The 22738-nt window shown below is 35.3% G+C and overlaps 1 protein-coding gene across 1 annotated transcript in view; it reads left to right on the forward strand.

The window, feature by feature from the left end:
- Nucleotides 1–22738, forward strand: part of GAL (galanin and GMAP prepropeptide) — an 80440-nt gene that overhangs the window by 47800 nt on the left and 9902 nt on the right. The window contains exons 4-5 of the mRNA XM_044065979.1: nucleotides 280–342; nucleotides 14420–14497. Coding sequence (XP_043921914.1) covers nucleotides 280–342; nucleotides 14420–14497 — 141 coding nt within the window. The remainder of the gene's footprint in view (nucleotides 1–279; nucleotides 343–14419; nucleotides 14498–22738) is intronic.

Here is a 22738-nt window from a genome sequence, read left to right on the forward strand (position 1 = left end):
AGTACTGGTTTAAAGAGTTTTTTTATATAAATTTAATATTAAATATTGTAAGCATATAAATTTACAATACAAATTGATATGTGCCAAGTTGTGTTAAATTCATAAAAATATCTGATATCAAAATAAATCATGAGTCTATACATTTCATTTGATGAGATTTGCATGTAGAGTTTATTCAGTTATTTTACTTCATCTAACATTTTGAAATGTGTCACTGCAGGTGAATCATTACAGATAATTATATTTACATTTTATTATAACTGTCTGAATTTTTTTCAGATGCATTAGAAAAACCTGTATTAGCAGGCAAACGCGACATGAATCAAGATGAGATTAAGACAGGTACTGAAAACTGTTTTAGTGGCATGTTTTGCATTATCATTGTCATGTGGGTTAATTATTTCTAATTCCATAACTATGTGCATGTTCTACAGTTCAGACTACATACCAAAATTTCCAATATCTATTTTGTTGGAAACTTTGGTCGATGATGATTAGTACCAAATTACATCCCAAAACAATGAGGGAGACATTTGGTGCCATAGGAATACTTGTTTATTCACTAAACTATATCCTGAATCTCTTATGATAAATGGACCATAGATGAACCATTGTGATTGTCCTCTTAACAAGAACAGTCAGACCGGTATATGTCTGGTTCAATTGAATTAAGACAGAGGTTTTACAGACAAATTACATTTCATAAGGGCAATCTATATGCATTCCTTATTAATCAGAGACTATGTTACAGGTTGTATGTTAATGGACTTTTTCCAAAAAAGTTAAAAATGTTCGCTGCTACTCAAAAAGTAATATGTGGGTGTGGATGTGTTGATTTACTAATCATTTATTTATTTTTTTATTTTTTATTTATTCACATTTGTTTACTGAGAAAGTACAAATGAAAATTGAAACCTTTTTTTGGCTGAGTCACAGGAAGAAAAGTTCCATGGTTACATCCAAAAAGTTATTATGACAATGTGCAAAACATCTATTAAAACAAAAACATAAATAAGCTCATAACACAGACATATAAAAAATTAACTGCAGTGTGCAATACACATATATTAAAGTGAATAGTTTTTAAAAAGTGTACAAAGACAGTTTCGAAAGTTGCACTATATAATACACAAACTTTAAATGACATCTTTATACAAAAATAGTAATGGAAGTAGGTAGGTACTCAAGTAGTGAGGGGTACTGATTGTTGGTTTCCCATGTTGGGCTGACACAAGTATGAAGAAATGAGGAAAGAGAGAGAGTCTTGTGTAGTGGAAAGAAGAGCCTTGAATAGAGATAGGAGATGAGCTAGAGATGAATTTCTGTGAGGGATGAATTAATATGATCATAGGAAATTACTAGCCTATTGGCCCTGAGGCCATTACAACTCTAGCCAAAGATTTAGCCCATGTTCCAACAAGTCAGCACCCTGTACCACTCTCCAGCAGGGACATAAGTGGAATCCCAGGGGTGTATTTTCTGTTCCCCATCCAGTTATCCAGGTTGCACTTAAAAAGGTTTATTGAGGTACTCTGCTTTACTTGGAGAGGGAGACTATTCCACAAAAGGAGGAGTCTCTGGGACACAGATCTGTCCTGCCAACAAGTCCTATTGATGTCACAGGCCAGGTTGAGGTCTCGCATGTGGGCTACTTGAGTGGAGCTTGACTTGCAAATATCCAGCAGTCCCGTCAGGGTGGGGTCTGTGTTTTCTTTGTATGCCAGACAGATATCACCTCTGAGGAGTCTGCAGGAGACTGAGTAGAGGGACAGGGCTTTTAGCCTATCTGTGTAGGGTAGATGTTTGAGGCCCTGGATTCTCCGGGTGAGGAATCGCTGTGGTCTCTCCAGCTGCTGCATGTGCTTTATGAGTTACATGCTGAAAGGGTATTGTATTCAATAATCGGTCTTATAAGGGAAAAATACAGGGATGTTATGACCACCTTGTCCCTTGATGAGATACTCTTACTAATGAGGTGGGCCATGTAGAAAGATTTCCATACAACTGAGGCAATATGGTGGTCAAAAGTCAATTTGCTATCAACCTGGGTTCCCAAGTCCCTCATGACTGACTGCGTGCTTAATGACTTATTATCAATTTGTAGTGACGTCATTCTCCCCAAAAGGGATGATGATGCATTTTTGGCATTCAGTTTGAGGCCATGTTTCTGGCACCAGTCATTTGTTTGGGTGAGACCCCTCTTTGAGGATGGCGACATCACTAGGGGAATTGATGACAGCACCCATTTTGGAGTAATCTGCAAACCTGGTCAGCCATAGCCCACTAGATTTGGCCTGCACCTCTGAGAAGTATATTGCAAAAAGCAGAGGCCCCAAGACCAATCCCTGGGGTACACCGCTTGTTATGGGTCTACTACTTTAGGTGGCTTCCCCTATTTTGACTAGGTTTGGTCTATCAGTGAGCCAGTTCGCTACCCATCTGGTAACATATGGATTGATGCCTAGTTGAGAGAGTTGATCCATTATACCTGAGTGGGGAATAGTATTGAAGGCCTTTCCAGGTCAAGGTAGGTGGTATGCACCATCTTCCCCTCGTCTATGGCCTTGGTGACTGTCTCAAAGAAGTCGACCAAATTTAACAGGCATGACCTCCCCTTGCAAAACCAAACTGTGTGGAATCAAGTGTCTGGTGATTGCCAATGTCCTTGTTAATGAGGTGCATGATAATCTGCTCCATGGCCTTATAGATCAGGCTAGTTAGACTGTTACTGTTAGTTATTGAAGAGTGCATGGCAGAACATTTGCCACAGAGGTATGTTGTGACCATAAATATATATGTTTGAGACAACAAGCAGATGAGGACCTTGAGAAAGTCAGTGCTATATTAAGGGAGCATTCTAATGGTGGTTCATTTAGAGGAGATGAGTCTATGTAAGGGATTTGCTGTAGTTGGTGGTAGCAGTATGCTACTGTGTAGGTAGAGGTGGAAGAACAGGGAGGAGAAAATAAGGTGGTTCAATGTAGTGACAGAGCTGCAGTTGACTGTCCCAGTGGAATATTGTGTGGGCAAAGGTGGAAGTGCTCTATTAGGGGAGTCTACACAAGAAAAATGCTGTAGTTGGTGGTAGCAGTATGCTATTGTGTGTGGAAAGGTAAAAGAAGAGGGAGAAGCTAATTAGGTACTGAGCATTTATAAGTTTGTTAGCTTGCAAATTATCAAAGAAAATGGCATCAAAACACACCTTAGTAAGCCATAATGAGTGATTAACTGCATAGGGAAGATCCCCCCCCCACAGGAACCATGGTAGCACTTGCAATGGAGTTTTCTTGCAAAGTATCTTTCTCTACAATATTTTCAATCATTTATGATTAATGATGGGTGCAGACTGCAGAGAATAAACACGTGTGTGTGTATATATAAAATAAGGCAGTTATGATCAGACACCAAATCCTAATCCTCTATATAATATTTTTAAAACTTTTATACAAAAAGTTAACTTGTGCAAAAACCTAAATTTTGCATTAAACATTGAAAGTACTGAAAACCATCTTAAATTTTCTGTTTTATGCAAAGTGATAGTTAAACTGTTAAAAACTATCCTTACTACCATTCTTCAACTTCATGTAACCAATAATGAAATTATACTACATGCCATAATATTACTCATAGCAGTACCGACAGCTTTCCATATCCTACAATACATACATACATACATATAGACACACACACACACACACACACACACACACACACTTAGATCCAGTCCAATTTCTGGAAGACAAAAGACTAGGACTGATTTTAATTAAGCTCTTTCTGCAACATAAAATAGTATGCATATGTGTTATTTCAAAATGTTCAGTTACTGCATAGATGAAACTTCACAAAGCTGTCAAGTAATGTCAGTTCAGACATCATTATCCTGAGAAATATTATTATTGCCTGGAATAATAAAAGATCAATTCTCCCACCTTGAAGTAAACCTCTATGTATATGTCAAACAAATCAATAAAATATCTCAAAATCATAAACCTATAAACTACGAATAGTCAAGTCTCATCCTTAACTCATAATATTATCTCAGCAAGAACTAGGTCTAATATCATTAGTAACCACATTTCCATGTATGCTGTCTAGAACTGAGATAAAATCCCCACATCACAAATAATCATTACTATACTACAAATGCTTTGATACTCAAGTGTTATAAATGGATTACCCTTTTTAACGCTATAAATATTGACTGAAGCTGTCTACCAATTCATTTCTCCAGTAGCTCCCATTTAATCAAACTTTAGTTAAAATATATCTTTCTCCTGAATCACTGCAGACAGACAGACACACACACACACACACACACACACACACACACACACACACACATAGCCACATCACAAATAGCATGAAGACCCTGGTATAAATTTAGAACATCTTGGCAGCATTTCAGAGAAGCAAGAGATTTGCATCCCAATGGTATGAAAAGTTAAATAAAACGATTTCTTAATCATATAAGACATGTCATACAAAAACCTTTAACAATTCTGGTAAAGAGTTAAAATTCTATCATGTTCATTCTTTATATTCAGCCTTCTTTTCCAACCTTTGTGCATGTTAAGAATTGCCATTTCATTTCACTGTTTCCTAAACATAATCTCTACAACACAGCCAATAATCATACCAATTCACCAGTCTCTGCCCAGATCTCCAGTAAATTTATACTTTGTCTTATGCCAAAATCCTCCTACAGAAACCTTCATGACCTCTGCAGCTAATGGGATTTCTCCCAAATCATTCAATCAGATGCTTCATAAGTATATTCATATGCAGCCAATGAAGGTGATAATAATACTACTTTTTGGAAATGAGACATAGTTGTTTTATTTACTGACAATTACATCTGGAGAAGTAGCCCAAGCTGACATATTTGGTGAAAAAGGCTATGCATATCTTATGAACTTATTTATAAATGTGACATCAGGATTGCACTTGGAGTCAAAATACATCAGTGTATGCATCACAGAGTTCCATTTTCTAACATTTTTAACATTCTGAGATCCATACAGAAGGAACAATACATCACATATATAGCTGACGACTACAAAATATCTCTACAGTGTATTTCACTTCAATCTTCTCCTTGAATACATCAAAACAAATCAATACTACATATCTGGAAGATCATAAAGCTACCCAAACTAAGTAGCCTTCATAATTATGAAGAATATTTTTCTAAACTTTGAATACAGGAACACTGATATTCAGATCAGACTATTTTCAACTAAAACTGATAAAATCAATTATTTCTTCAGGTAAGAACCAGAAAAATATGCTCTTTACTGTATTAATTGTAAACTAACACTACTACGTGATTTGTTTTGTCAAAATGTTCATCTGTGATAAATTTGAAAACTTGAAGTTTTATAAACTGTTTATTTCATTAACCTTAACTTGTTTATTTCATAAATTTAACAGAAACTGAAGCTCTAAGTATTTATAGAAGTAAAACACAAGGTTGTCTCAATTTTGTTCACAAAAATGCAGATGCAGGAAAATAAATGTAAATATATATTTTTAGTAACAGGTTTGCACTTTCATCCTCATACAGTTAAAATGACTTCATCAGAACCTGCAATTACACTACAAAAATTGTTTTAACATAAAAAAGTTTGTATTTGTAGCATTAGAAAAAACTATAAAGAATTCAAGATGGAGCCGCTGGGAGACCATCGTAGAGTACTAGGAATTATTCTGGCAGATTAGGTTAAAGGCAATGAGACTACCAGGTCTCAACAATAATGTATCTGTTTCTAATGTTCTTCAGCTTTGTACTGCCAAACTGAGAGACGTGAAATTTAAATTTAATATTTTTACAATTCATATTGTTTATATAGATAGTTACATGCACTTATATACATTTTAAGATGTTGGCCATTTATATTACTGTGTTTGTTTCTTTTACAATAATAGCAATTGCTAGTTTGTGTTTCTTTAAATATATTTCATTAAGCTGATCATGTGATGGAGTGAAGAGGTTATAAAGAGTGGCTTGTAAAGTAATTGCAGGTTCTAATCACGTACTTTTAATTTTGTGTGGACAAAAGTGCTAAAACTGCTATTAAAAATGTATATGTTCATTTATTTTCCTGTGTCGACATTTTTTTAACATGATTCAGTCAACCTTCTATTTGATTTCATGCGATTTTTTTTGTCTCACTCGCTGCCCTTGGTTTGGATTTATAGAAGTAAACCTTTAATTACAGAATCCATGAACAAGAGACAAATTCTTTTGGCTCTGTGCAACTACTCTTCTAAAATCTCAGGGCTAAAAACATTAACCCCTTTCTTGCTTAATAATTATTCAATGCCTAAATCAAATGTGCTCCTTTTCTCGTTTTTGCTTTTTATGTAATTTTTTGTAATTTCTGAAACACTAAACATGCATATATCAAACACATTGATAGCATAATACATTTCAGAGACAAACAAAGAAATTCATACAAAAATAATTACATGACTAAAGATCTTTTTTAGTTACTGTTCACTGATAAAGCCAATTAAAGGTATTCATCTCCTAGACTAGAGTATGTCTGAATGTATCAACAGAGTTTTATAGGCAAGTACTAGGCCAGCTGCCCCAATGGATCATTTTAAGCCAGGCCAAGTTCCCTTTCAAAGATGAGAATCAAACCCTATACCTTGTGACTGTGAGGAAAACACCTTAACCATGATACCAACTCTCAGCCCTCAGCAACAGTCTTCTAAAGTAAGGATAATAAGTAATGAAAGAGTGAGGATCCAAGTCACAAATTATATTCACAGTGATCACTGAAACCACAGCCATATATACTATACAAAGGTTCCATGAAAACCTCTGAATATGAAGAACATTAATTGGTATACAAGGGCCAAAATCTATACAGCTGTAAATCTCAGATCTTATCTGAAATGTATTAAGTTACATAAAGCAAACATATACACACACACACAGCTCCCTGCATTAAAAATGTGTTTAGTATTTTGAATTTTCGGTCTTTTAGGATTCAGTCTTTTGGTTTTTCAGTATTCTGAAGTGTGTATATGTATATGCTGAATACAACATAGAAGAATAAAGTTTCCTTGAAAATATAATACTGAATTTAACAAATGCATGTTATAACAGATGCTCCAAATGTTGAAATATGCCATTCCTAAAGCTGGCAGTGCACTCCAATGGGATTTTTCAATTCTCCAGTGAAGTGCAACTGTGGCATTAATATACAAAAGCTAGAGGGTGGAGACCAGCCCCTACACATCTGTGCAGTGTAAGAGGAGATAACTTACCCTTTTATGTGTGTGTATTTACAGGTTTTTAAGTTTTACTACTCAATGTTGAAAAAACAATCATGTGTGACTCATTTTTAATGACTTGATAGAATGTATAGAAAGCATTTTTAAATATGTGCATGATATGAAAGACATAACACATTCAAGGTTTAAAAGAAAAATCAACAAAGCAACCAAAGACCTAGAGCAGCTAACATGAGAGAGTGAGATTGAGCAGCTGGTGTTGCCTTGTCCATCTTGGAGAAGGATGGCAGCTCAAACTGCTTCAAGGTGGACACTCTACAGAGGCCAGGTATCTTAACACAAATGTGTGAGTGTGTGTGTGTGTGTGTGTGTGTGTGTGTGTGTGTGTGTGTGTGTGTGTGTGTGTGTGTGTGTGTGAAAAACAGGTACCCATCAAGAAATGCATTATTTTTTTTTAACAAACTTTACTTATGAATCAAATCATTAATCATAACAATAGCAACATGCATTTCTTCCTCCTGCTCAGGAAAGTAAATAATAGATTGCTTAAATCCACTACAGATGCACATAAATGTCCAACAGTTCAGTTATTGTTACTAAATGCTTTTCAGTTTTTCATAACAGAAGATTTTTTCAGCCCTTCTAATGTCAAAATATTATTAAGACCTTTTGGCTCTCACTTAGGCAGTACTCCAGTTACAGGCTATCACATATAGTGCAATCACTGGCATTAAATCATAAAGGCTTTGTATAATGCAATGGTCTGAAACTTTTACTAGAGCTTACATGCAGCCCTTACAATTAAGCCTACCGGTATACAAGTTTCAATACAAAAATCCATCATTCTAAGGATGTAGTGATTTAAGTCATATAGTCACCATCAATGCTAACTCAATTGTTCCTTTATCGCTAAGATGCACCCATCCACAGGCCTTAATCTTCTGGTTGATATGAGGCTTAAGTAAGTTTTTCCTACAAGTTCCACTTGCTCAAATGAAGTCAACCTGCCCTTCCCTTTGCTGCCCTTTCTCTATTTTTAATCACCTAACTGTTTCTAATATATCATTAATCTAATACATCATTATGGATGGTTTTATGTAGGACATACGTTTCTTTGCAATCACTTTTTTTTTGCTGCCATTTCCAAACTAATTAGTGCTCTATAGTACCCTGGTGCCCTTTGATCAAGTGCCCTTTGATCAGCATATCAGCTTAGAAACATTATTACTTCCATAATTACTGGGAATTTTTTGCGCAGCTTCTTCAAAAACCCTTGAAGAGCTGCTTTACACTCATCTGTTTTTGGAAGTCTCCTCAAGATGTGACTCCAGACTTTAGTCTTCCCTGCATCATCAGTAGCTAGGTCCCACTTTTGTCCAGTGGGTAGAAAAACTTATTCAAACACTTCCATCCAAAGGCTTTAAATGCCCTGGATTTGGTACCTTATCTAGAAGCCCTACATATGTTTTGCTGTTGAATTTTGCCAATCTGCTCAGTAGCTGTTCCCAGCCTGCTTCCATTTAATCTAATATGTGCATATAATCAATATGTAGCAACCTATAAGATCTAAACATTAAGTTTTTTCTCAAAGCTTGAACTGTTCTAGGCTCAATTAAAAACTTGACCAAATCTAGTTGATCCATTCCAGGGCCTATTTTCCCATATCTCTCTCTCCCTCCTCCTGTTTCTGCTAATATTCCCTGATATTATAAACAGTCCTTGGACACTAAATTGAGGAGATGCCATGTCCTTTCCTAGAGAATCGTATCTCCTGACTGTGCTAATTGTTCTCTGTATCTAGGTTCCTTACCAGTATCCCTCCATTGTATGACTGCTTGGTGTTGTCTACCTTCTTTGTTAGTCCCTTTCAGTAATCCTTTAGGAAGGATCTCCTTTCACCATCATTTTACTTCTTTCCTTCTTAAGAGTGTATCAGCTATTGTGTTGCTATAGTGTTCTACAATTGTACTTGCATCCTCCCTAAGAATCTACCTCCAGAAAGTTGACACATTGCTCTCTCCAAACTGTCCAGCTTATGTCATCATATTCTTTGAACTGAAGCGTACCTTTCATATTAAGTGACTTATATTGATCTCAGTTGAATGGCCTGAAAATATCCTCTTAATTTAGTAATCACAGACCACCCTGATCTATTTTCTTACATTGTATTCTAACTCTATTACTTTCTCAGATTAATTATTTCTCAAGCCCTTTCTAGGCAGCTTCATCTGGTTTAAAGAAGTGTGCTTGATTCGTATATAACATCATGGGTACCAAGAACACTTTCATTGTTTGAATTTTATTGTGCAAGTCCAGGGTCATCTTTGCCCAAGTCATTTTTTATCTTCTTCACTGTTTCCTCCCACATGTCACCAACTGCCAAGTCTGGGAAACCTTTTATCCAAACCCCTAGGTAGCTCATTCCTTCATGGTCCCAAAGATATGCATAAATTTGTACTAGCCCTTGTGTCAGTACATAATCCATATATATTGCTTGTCTTACCTTTGTTAATTCTGTATCTAGAAAATTCTGGAAATTCTTCAATATATTTAAGGTTAAAGGTATATCTATTGCTGGGTTAGATAGAAATAGAATGATATCAGCAAATAAGGCCAATTTATGATTACAGTTGTACCATTACTAGACAGGTATTTTTGACCACCTTATTTTACCTGTTTGTGGCTCTAAGTACAGCACAAATAAGAGTGGGTAAATGAGTGTCTTTGCCTGGTTCCTCTGATCAATGAAAACAACTCTCTGATACTGCTCCTCTGACTTTTACTCTAACCTTTAAACCTTGATAAGTCTTGAATATTAATCTCACAAGGGAATCTGTTAGATCAAAATCCTTCATGATTTTCCCACGATAGCTACAAGACACCCTATCAAGTACATTTTCAGCATCTAAACTTACCAGAAATTGGGTCCTTTTTCTTATCTCTAGCATCATTTTGTACCATCACTGTCCTGTTCAAATTATCAAGTACTTGTCTATTCTAAACAAAACCCCAACCGGGGTTGGGAGGGTGGCTTAATGGTTAAGGTGTTTGCCTTACAAACACAAGGTGCAGGGTTTGAATCTCACAAGGGATAATTGGCTAGGCTTAAAATGGCTCGCAAGGGCAGTTAGCTTAGTACTAAACTATGAACCTATGAACCTATGAAATCAACAAAGCTAAGAATAATCTTAGTGAGTCTTCTTGTGACTCAACCCATAAATACCTTATACTCATTATTTAAAAAAATATATTCTATAGGAGTTATGATCCATTGTCTCTCTTTCCTCTTTTGGTATCACTACTATAATTGCACATTTCCAGGACATGGAAATATCTCCACCTCATAGCATAAGGTTAAGTAGCTTAATCAATATTCTAATTAACTACTATGCTCATTTTCCAGACTTCTATTTGAATACCATTGGATAACAATACCTTATCAATCTTTGGTTACAAGCTCAACCAAACCATTAGCCTCTTCCTGTCTCATAACTGATAAACTGAGACCCAGAAGAAAAATGTCTAGCTTGCTTTCTTCTAGTTCAGTCAGTTTTTCCTGTCTGTATAGGTTTGCATTATGCTTCCCAAACATTTCTGATCTATCTTTAGGGTGTGCAGCAGCACTGGCAAATAAAGAGATGGATAATGAAAAAGCATCAATGCGAATAGAGGCAGTGGGTACCCATTAGCTGCTTGATATCACTTTCTTTTGTGACTGCTCCACTACCAATGTTTGAGTTGAAAGAGTGAGGCAATGTTTCTATTGTTTTTTTAATAATGTCTCTTTATCCAACATGAAGTGACCGCAGTGTGAGAATGTAAAACTAAGTGGATGTGATAAATGTATGGTGATTTTCCTTCTTTAAAATGATTACTTTAGTGTTTGCTGGTATAATTGTACAAAACTATTTAACTTATAAGAACTTGTGCTTGGATGGTTTGTATACTCAGATTAGTAATTTCAAGCAATTGTAGCATACATCAACTGGGATGTGATCAAAAAAAGTGATACTGTATATAAATTACTATATAATAACAACTCTTTTATACATTTTAATATAACCCCTACTCTTTTTTTATAATGTCATGGGATAATTAATATTAACCTAAGCTATTACCAACTTACAAAGATGGAATCTTATTAGATGGGATGACCTCACAAATGCAGAATGTCATTTATGGTACAAGAATCTAAGAACTTCTTAAAGGAATACAACTCTCAGCCTTCTGATCTTCCTGGCATCAGGGGTTAGCATGAAGCTTGCTGAGCCACTGCCACTCCATTTCAACACACAAAATCCATAGATACTACATTCTTTTATATGAAGAGTCTGGTTAGTTACTGCAGATGTCTAGCTAAGTACCTCAATGTTTTCAAGATCATGTACTAAGTTCTGGCTTAAATATAATCCTGTTATTTAGTTTAGCATGACTACAGGATCTTAAAGTAGACTGTCATTAGTATTTATTATAATCAAGTGTATTTTCTTCAATACCCTTTCTTACAGAAAATGATAAAGTCTCCCCACCTTGAAAAGAAAAATGTAGGGCACCTTTATCTGATGGTTTTTATGTGAAACATCTGAGTCTACTTTATTTTAAACTTCAACTAAATGACTAAAGCTAGAATGTTATGGTACTTGAGTATTATCTGAAAATAAATACAGATGGTTTGCATAAACACCAGTCAGATATAGCTGCCCTACACTGTTTTTTTCTTTCAGGATAATGAGGTTATATATATATTTTTTTCAATACAGGTGATATGGCAAATTGCTTTGGCACAGGGATTACCATTGGCAGACTATATTTCATGCCTAAAATTTCCTTTTATTAAAAGAAATGGTTATAATTAAGCCATTACTTGTGATGAAATCTTTTGAGCACTTAACACAAATGAATAGTCACTTAATGTGATTAACCAGATCTACTTATATGAATGGAGTAAGACTCTATGGATTCAGCCTGATGGAGTGTATCACATGTATGAGCTTAACTCCCCCTCCATGCCCTTGTTAATTTACAAAAGTATCTTCGGTACTTGCGTATTATTGCAACCAGATTTTCACAGTTGCAAAATTTGCATACTGGAATGAAAACGAGTGCAACAAACAAAGTACGGTGTTATTTCACATCATTACTAATAAAGAATAACCTTAGATTACATTCAGGAAGGAAAAACATTTATACAAATCTTCTGTTTGGCGTGCATTATACATGCACGCTTCAAATCTCGCATACTGTTAAAAGTTGTTCTGCACCTTTTCTTTTAAGAAAAAAAGAAAGACAACACAAAGTAATGCTGGTTTAACTGCATGAATTATATTCATATGCAGAGAAAAACATTTACTGAACCTTTCTCGCCATATTTCCACACATGTTTAATTTAAACAGAACTAGTGACACTTTTACAAACACTTGTTGCCGATAATAAGAACATGATTCCAATTTTTTAGAGTCCTGCCTGCCGTGTCTCACTTTGCTGGTATCCATCATCTGTTGTGGGTGAGTTCGGAGGGGTAAAGCTTTCTGGACAACTAAGGAAATGACTTAAGTGCTTGTGTACTCTCAGATTGTAAGCGTTATTTGTTTTAGTGACTTATATTAATATACTAGGACTTTCAGGCGTGTCCAGTCTTGGTATAGTTTATTTCAGATTAGGGACAAATGCCTGTCAGACTGCCAGCTAAAATTATTCTGATGAATGAAATTAAACTTGACTGCTGGCCATGAACATTCAGATGGCAAGCTACAGGTTAATTTACCTTGCCTGCACTTGTAATAAGGAAGGCAGGATCTGTCATGCACTGCAGCCATGTGAAGTTCACCGGCAAAGTGAGACACGTCAGGCAGAACTTGAAAAAATTGGCAGTTATTCCTCTCCCAGCCTCATCCCATGTGTGCCACACTATTACTTACTTGTTTACACTCCAGTTTCTAACTTAATAAACCTGTTTTGTCATTAACATTATGAATTTCGCAACGGCAAAAATCTGGTTGCGATAATACGTAAGTACCGTATCTTCAAAGTCAGTGCTATGGTAGATTAAACATGAAGGATTCTGTGGGCTCGGCCACCTTCAAACTATCATTTAAAGTGTTATATGTTGTTTTGAAATTGAACAATTACAAATGGAATCAGCCTTTCAGTTATGAGCAGTAGCTCATAATTTTAAGTCTGAAACATTCTGTGATTTAAAGGTTTTCTCCCCTCACACTATCCAAGCATACTTTGTACAATATGATCTTATTCTTGCCTTATAGTATTAGATCTCATTGGCATAGACCACATACAGTGTCTTCCATTGCAAGAAAAAACCCAAACTTTGTAGCCAAAACTGAGATTCTTTTTAATTAACTTTTTTTTGAAGTGCATAAAAACATTTTACATAACTTCTTCATCTCCCCAAACTTCGTTATGTTTCTTTCTTCTTTAAACTTCATTCATATTTCATCAGTGGCTTCCCACATGCCAGTCTCCACACAAAATCCCATAACCATAAATGGCTCTCTATTCCTGCTTTTCTTTTTCATTTGGGATTCATTCCACCATCATGTACTATCTAACATCTGAAGAACAAATGCCATACTCTCATAAAAACGTTATCATTGTTACCTCATCTTGAAATATCAACCTTCATCTAGTCATTCTGTTGTGTAAGTCTGTTATTTCCTTTTTTTATAGTCCATTATCCTATTTTGCATAATCTGTTTCTTCACCACTTTTATTTACATAATATCTTCTTTGATACTTTTAATTTTGCCTGTAATAATATAGGAAGTAGATTGTACAATATGTAGTAAACAATATACTTTTTGACTTGAAAGCTATTCCATGTCATGTGTACATGTGCTATGGCCATGACAATTGTTGTCTAAATATGTACGGGAGTTTAAATGTTCTGGAAACAGTGTATCAGTGCACAGCTATGTGCAACTATGTTTATGTTGCAAAGTAAGAATATAACTATGGTTTAAAAGTAAACAGATGCAAAATTCTGAAGCACTTCTTTCTTTTAAATATATGCATCAGTATTTTTTCAGTCATTTTGTTGTCCTGCTTAAATATTTCTTCATGTCTGCAAATGCACTGCATGACTAACATCAATTATAATACAATCTGACAGATTTCTGAATAAAAAAACTGATACAGGCTATTGCATATTTTTTCTAGGTAACATCCTGAGAACATTAGCTGATGATAATGCTGTGCGTACAGTGATTGAATTTTTGACATACATGCATCTCAAAGGTAAACATAGCTTATTTACTCACATTTATATATGCTGTATTTAGATGAATTCCATGACACAGTAATAAGATGTATATTAATCTAAAGTGTTTGCTCTGTATTTGTGTTAATTTAAGTAATCCATGCACTTAACAATAATCAGAGATATTACAAACTATCAACATAATTTACAATATAAAGTCACAGTAGTTCATAGTACCACAAAAAATAAGAGTTTTAAGTCATAAGTAATTATTCAATTAATGTACTTCCTAGGAATGCATGATAAAAAAGGAAGATTTTTTTTTTGCAAATAGATTATAAATGATCATGAAAATAATGCTTTCCTCAAAAAAGGTGGCAAGTTACAAAATAAATGCAGTCTAAATTAAGACATACACTGGGATTAATTAATGGTTTGTTTCTTACATAAAATGCAAAACAAAGTAATCTTAAGCTGAAACAAATTTCTTACAACATATTTTTTTATAGTTACATAACTCAGTCAAGTACTTTAAAAATAATATATTTTATCATCCATCACCAAATATATCGCAAACAATTATTTCATTATTCATAGTCTCATGCATTTCCAGTATACCTAAGTTACAAACTTTTCAGATACACCAATCTCAAACAGACATCTTCGCTACAACTAATCCCATACTCCTGTACAATATTAAAATCTCCCCTCCAACATAATTGTATAACGTACTTCATTATATCTCTTGAACTCTTTACAAACCTTTCTGTACTGAAATGTAAGAACACTACACTTCTTTAAATTTTCCCTTCTACAATATAAATCCATTCACTTCCTGCAAGATTGTAGAGTTATCCGAGTTGTACAGACTTCCTTGTTGATGGAAATACTTTACTGTATATACTCGTCTTGTAATTGTTTGTTTTTTTTTGAGAAATTTAACTGTCTTCCTGCAAACTGTCTGAAATTCACTTGTCAATATAAATGTACTGCGATGAAGCTTTTCTCCTCTGGCCTCTGCTGAAAATGGTTTTCGGTCAGCAAAAACAAATGAATAGTCTATATCCCAATATCATTTTTGTTTTTCCTATTAGCATTTTCATTTTAAACTATACATGGCCTCCACCTTCAGTAATTTTATTATGCAAGTAAAACCTTACACTACTCTACCATAAAATACATTTAATAGATATAAAAAGTAGTCTAAACATCATTTAACCATTTAGTGCTACCTGTTTTCCCCCCAATGATTTTTATATACTTTGCAGTATTTTACTGTTCACCCAGCTTTTTTCTGTGATGAGCCCGACACCAATTTACTCAGAAATTTGCTGAAAAGTGTACCAAGATTCTAAAAACACTTAATAACCTTCCCTAAGATGTAGTAACTTATCTTTGTTTCATGATTATTTCTAACTATGGCCTTGCCATACACATTTACATACACTACTGGAAAATATCACATTTTTCTAAGCCAATACTGTATTCTTACCATAATTCTTATCTTTTAACATGCTCACACTCTGCTGCTTTTTGTACTACAGTTTTGTATCTTACTTGCTTTCCTTGTTATAGCACTGAGTCCTACCATATATTTCCCCAAGAAGCTTACTACTCTACTCCAAAAATAATCAACCCTTATTCATAGGCTCATGGGTAGGTACTAGGCTATTGGCCCTAGGGCCTATACAAGCCAAGCCAAAAAGGTACCCTGGCTTTCGCCAACCAAGAAAATTATTTTCCTGTTCCCCTGTCAAGCAGAACCACAGAAGTGATCCCCGGGATGAATTTCCTATTACCCATCCAATCATCAAGATTTTTCCTAAAGAGTGCTAATGAGGAGCACTGTTTGACATAGATCGGTAGTCTGTTCCAGAGTATGGGAAGTCTCTGGGACAGGAATCTATCCCTCCAGCATATTCTGTTTATTGTGGTGACCAGGTTTAGGTCCCTAGAGCGTGTAGCTTGGAGGGATTGGGATTTCTTTAAGTGGAGCATGTCCAACAGCTCTGGGTTAGACATAGCTTTGTATGTTAGGCAGAGATCGCCTCTGAGTAGGCGATATGCGACGGAGTAAAGCTGGAGTTTTTTGAGACGGTCTGAGTAAGGCATCTGTTTGAGGCCAGTAATCCTCTTTGTGAGGTATTTTTGTGGCCTTTCCAGTTGTTTTAGATGTCTTGTGAGGTACATACCAAAAGGGGCATTGTACTCTATAATGGGTCTAATGAGTGATGACTAGAGGGGAACAATGACCTCTTTTTTTTCTGGATGAGAAACCTTTTGTGATGAGGTGTGCCATGTAGAAAGATTTCCTGACCACTGTGGTGATGTGATTATCAAAGTAGAGGCTACTGTCCACCTGTGTCCCAAGGTCTCTTATCACACTTTCGGTGTTAAGTAGACTACCGCCTATGTGGTAGTTCATGGGTACAGAGTTTTTACCAAAAGGAATGACAATGCACTTTTTGGCATTGAGCTTGAGACCATGGCTTTGACACCAGGCATCTGTCTCAGTGAGGCCCTTTTGTAGGATGTCCATATCGTTAGGAGTTTCAATTATGGCTCCTAGTTTGCAGTCATCTGTGAATTTAGTTAGTCAAAGACCTCTGTGTTAGCCTGTACTTCAGAGAAGTAGATACCAAACAGGAGAGGACCCAGGACTGAACCCTCTGGTACTCCACTTGTCACTGGTCTGAAGTCCGATTTGGAGTCTGCTACTTTCACAGTGTGGGTTCTGTCAGTATGCCAGTTGGCAACCCATCTTGTGACATAGGAATTTATACCTAGTTTAGTGAGTTTATCTATAATTCCAGAGTGGGGGGATGGTGTCGAACAACTTGGCAAGATCTAGATAGGCTGTAGGACCCACCTTACCCTCATCTATGGTTTAGGAGACATGATCTGCCTTTTACAAACCCGAATGTCTTTGTTTATGAGTTCCATGATGATACATTCCAAGGCCTTGCAGACCAGGCTCGTCAGGCTAATGGGGCGGTAGTTCCCGGGTATGCTGTGCCCCCTCTTTGTGGAGTGGGATAACCGATGTGGTGTGGTTTATTTTAGATTCTTCCCAAGCTCACCACAATGCTGCAAACTTATTTTCATTAATCACATAGTTGTTTCCATACTTTCAACCATCTCCACCATATGTATCCATCCATTCATGCTTATGAATTGCATCTAGTTCTTGTAGTGATCCTGTGAACAGCTGCTAGAATCCACAGAGTTTATTAGACAACAGGGAATGGAAATAAATTTTCATACCCTTCTTCTGTATAACACACATGCTGCAGACACACCCAAGTATAATTTAGATTCACCAGTTCACCTACTGTATGTCATTGAGAGGTGTGAAGATATCAACGTACCCCTAGAAAACCCATGCAAACATAGAAAGGCAATGAAGTCTCCATAAAGAAAGGAATTCCACCAAGAACTGAAACGGAGAACCTCTTGCTGTAAGACAAGAGTGCTACTCACGACACCATTGTGTTACCACCACAATATCCAAAACCTTAACAAATGCTATAACTTCTATCACTCCAGGTCTCCTCATTTTCTTTTTGGCAGGATTTAGTCTCAAGTTCCATGTTATAAACAAAATAGAATTATTATTATTATTATTATTATTATTAATAATAATAATAACCAATTTAACCTTACATCTAATGCTTCTTGTACCCAGAAAAACCATACAGCTATACATCAAAAAAGTTAAAATAATGTTCTAAATGCAAACCATCTCTCTTTCTGTCCATCTTCTAATAACAATTTGTTTCTCTAGCCTGGATCACATCTGTTGTTGTTAACCAGTTTTCTTTTGTATTTCTTAAATTGAGTATAACAATTAAGAAACAAAGGTCTTCTTTTCTTACTTGAAAAGGAAAACTAAAAACTATTTTCATATTAATGAATATCATCATGCATTTCTTTTTTTTATTATTTTCTGTTTTCTTCTTTTTAAAAATGTTTGCATATTTTTGGAAACACAGCAACAAATTTGATCAGCCTAACACTACATCTCATTCCTATGTACAAAAAAATTCTCACACATTTCTCCATTCTCATCATTTAATAATAATTTTGTTTGTTAGTCAGTCCATCAGTTTATTTTTTTTAGTTAGTTAAATTAGTTGTTTACTGAGTAAAGCTGGTCCAAGGACCTTTTTCATGCATGGCTTAGGATATACAGCAAATCACTATAATGTTTATAAAAAGTAAAATGACATATATATTCTTAACTCATTACTTCATAGAAAAGTATATTTATCAGGAATGCAGAGTTCTTGTGCATCCTGAAAGATAAGATATTTCCTTATACTCCAGAGTTTAGCTATGTGTTAGTGTTTTCAAAGCCTAAAGCAGCAAAGTACTATGTACAATTAACGCAGATTGTAGCCATGCACTGTGAAATGTTCAGTGGAGAAAACAATACTGAAGTTATTAAGTGTTTGCAAAATCCTATAAAAATACGTATTCCATATGCACATTGATAATGCAACAATGAAGTACAATACTGTGATATGGTGGTGGCATGTGCAAGCTTTGGGTTTTAGTAGAAACGTCTGGCAGTTAGTGTTGAGGAATAAGGATGTGAGCTGTAGTTTTTGTTGTACAGAGTTTGATTCCCTCAACACATATTTCCATAATATGTGACCATACCTCTTAACTGTCCCTGATTTTCAGGGGCATCCCTAATCTTGTCTCAAAAGTTTGCTCTGTCCCACCTAATCCCTCCTATAACTGGTGATTTTGGGGAGAAAAGGTGGTATATTATACTTAATAAATAACAATAATTATTTTTATAAATTTCTTCTCACTTTAGAAAATACTATTAATTCATATTTTCTTATTCTGTTAGCTTTGCAAGTTAATACTACTAATATTTTTAAATTGTCCCGGATTATCTGATAATTTCTGTATTTGTCTCCGATTCTGGATATAAGAGGTTGATTGATATGTCTGTGACCTTGAATAAGTCACTTAACCAGCAAATTCTCCCAAGTCATCCCTGAAAATGAACTGCCTGTTTAGTGGGCATACCTTAACAGAAGAACACTGTGTTTTGTTTATGACATTAAAACATGGGTAACATAAAGACGTTATCAGATATAAATGTTTAGTAAGACATTTATTAGCAATGTTTTCATATCTGCATTAAGATCATAAAAGCTACATGACCTACAAGCAAACAAATGGCACTTTTTTTTTGAAAATTTTTCACTTTATTTATAGTCTATAATTTAATATCTTATTTATAAACAATTACAAAAACATGTCTTAACATTACACTAGTATAGAAATATCCATGTGAGGATGCCCAAGAAAGTTGAGTAAGGATCAGAGATATATCATCTAATTTCAGGGTTTTATTCAAAGGTATTCCATAAGGATCAGTTTTGGGATCATTATATTTTGGATTATTGATGAAAGATTGCCCTGCCAAAGACATATTTTGGATCGTTACATTCTGGATTACTTATGAAAGACTGCCCTGTCTCTATGCATGGTTCTGTAAGTTAGCTGATGATTTGAAGATTAGCATTGCAGTTTCTAATATCATGAGTCATTAATATATACAAAAATGTTTGAACTTTCTAATAAGTTGGTTGTTTTCCAAAGGTATGAAATTTAATTACAACAAATGCATGGTTGTGTACTTCAGAGTAAAGAATTTACTACAGCTGTACACCTTGGATATTCAGATCTGCAAACCATCCAGAAATGGATAGGGATTTGGGTATTTTGACTGATTCCTCATTTAACTACAATGTTAATACTAAACACATAATTAGGAAGTGCTATGGTCCTAATAAAAATATATTACTTTGTTTTTTTCTAATACGGACAAAAGTATTTTCTACAGAAATATATTTCTAGTGTTCATCCTATTATCAAATACTGCATTTTTTCTTTTGTTCTTGCAGTATTCAACAAGTGAAGTCATTTGAGTATACACAGAAAACATTGACTAGACAGATCAATTACAAATGTTTGAAGGATGATTTATTAGCAGTTATGGTGGGAATAGAATTTGTTAATCATGGTGCTCAGACAAAAAAAAAAAACAACAGTTTTCAAGTTAAACTTGCTCAAGTTAAATTAAGACGAAAAGCTATGTTTCTCTAGGCTAGAGCCATCAGGCTGTTGAACTCTTAATCTTTATCTTTATCAGACATTCTAATGCAGTAAAAATTTTAAGTCAAAGTTGGACCTCTGGTTTGCAAAACTGAAATATGCAAAAAGGTCTGTGATTAAGTAAACTCTTAAATGGCCGAGTCAGGCTCTGAGTTTGTATATAAATTCATAGAATAATTTTGGGGTTGTGTGGCACATTTTTTTTTGCCTGCTTATTAACTTCGTGAAAGTAGTTAACCCTTAGTCACAGGCTGACCACAACCTCCAGTTGATAAAAACCTGCTGACATACTGGTCTATTCGTAAATCCATATGAATAAAAAAATGAGCAAACGCTGTCACATGGATACACTTTTGCAAGCCTCTTCAATGAAATGACCAGTGAAGCCTTAAGGGACACTACTATAAAAACCTTTCAGAGTAAAAAAAAGAAATGTCACACATGATTTTATAAAGTAATGTCTAAAGTACAACTTTTCTGTTCTCATGATAGCAATAAATACACATGCAAGTTTTAGCAGTAAAATACATTTCAAAAATAATACTTTATTGAAATGCTCTGTTCCCACAAAATTAGTAGTCTGGTGAACAGGATGGTGAAACTATTCTAGCCTGGTCTGGAGTACAATTCTGCACTTGGGGTTCAGGATTGAGATGCTGGTCAAACAGCATATAATTGATTAAGCAGGAAAAGGGCAGACTACTACAGTGCCATAAAATACTATAAAAGTATTGTTTTTTTTTCAAAGAATGTCCAATTCCACCCTTTGTTACATTACATTGTTCATCAACATTTAACAGTCCCATGTTTAGGTAATTGGACCTGACAGGCTACAAACTCTCATGGTAACTGAAAAGAAAACTCCCTTTCTGCTGTCTATGGTATTTGGATTAGTAAACATGTATGTCTAAACAACAAGTGGCTTCCAAAACTTAAACTTTTTTTTGTTGAATATTGGGGGGTAGGGGGTGGTGGTGGTGCTGCGGTAGCGTTGTCGCCTCACAGTAAGACGTCCGGTTCGATTCTCAGCTAGTGCGTCTTCTGTGTGGAGACATGCGTGAATGGGCGTACCTTCGTTGAAGGTTGTGCGTCAGGGCTAGTAACTCGGCACGTAAAAATCAACAATCAATCATTAGCGGACCAGAGTTCCACTGTGGCGACCCCTAACTGGGAAAAGCCGAAAGACGCAAACAAAGGGGGTGGAGGTAGGGTAGAAAGATATGGTGCAAATACTTGTGGTGATTCATGCTACATCTGTGAATCGCTAGTTTTTCAGAAACAGTTGCAGCACACACCTTGACCAACAAGTGTTCAGGTATACAAACTGCTACATGTCATAATGAATATTGCAATCTGTAATCCAACCAGCAGGTATAAAAACAGTAAAAAAATGTTGGAAAACAAAATGAAATACCCAAGGCATATTAGTTAATCAAAGGCATATTAGTTAATCAAATAACCAAGGAAAAACAACTTGCAGTTCATTTTGATGATCACTGCTTCTTTACTTTACTATGTTCAGTTGATCTTGATTCAGTCAATAAGTTTCAGTCAGTTGTGATCCAGTGAAATGTGATTCAGTATATATAAAATCACATATGTATAGTATGTGTATTATATGTTTGCACAAATACACACACTAGTAGCATAGCTACCGCAAGTTGAGAGGGGCAACTGCCCCAGTGCAAACTAAAACCTGAGCTCTGTAGTGTTATGTGCAAGATATAAGCTGTAGCAAGTAGTTTGTTACAGTTTAAATAAACACACATTTTTTTTTTTAAATAAAATGAATGAAAACATGGTTAGTGGCAAGATGCAGAGACAGGACCTGATTGGCTGCTGCACTTGAAAAGCTAAGGGAGTAAGGTGCTGATTCATTAGATCGGCACAGGGAATTGATTCAGCAGCTACACCTCTGACACACACACAAACACTTTTAATATATATATATATATATATATATATATATATATATATATAAATACACACACACACACACACACACACACACACACACACACACACACACACACACATCATTCACTTCATTGATGGAAAAAAATTTGAATGTCGAACTAGCCTTTTGGCAGAGATTCATTATTTTGGAGGATTAGGAGTTTTCCCTTTCTCAAAGGCTGTGC

This window comes from Protopterus annectens, chromosome 3.part0, assembly GCF_019279795.1.
Source record: "Protopterus annectens isolate FY-2018-M chromosome 3.part0, PAN1.0, whole genome shotgun sequence".
Lineage (NCBI taxonomy): Eukaryota > Metazoa > Chordata > Ceratodontiformes > Protopteridae > Protopterus > Protopterus annectens.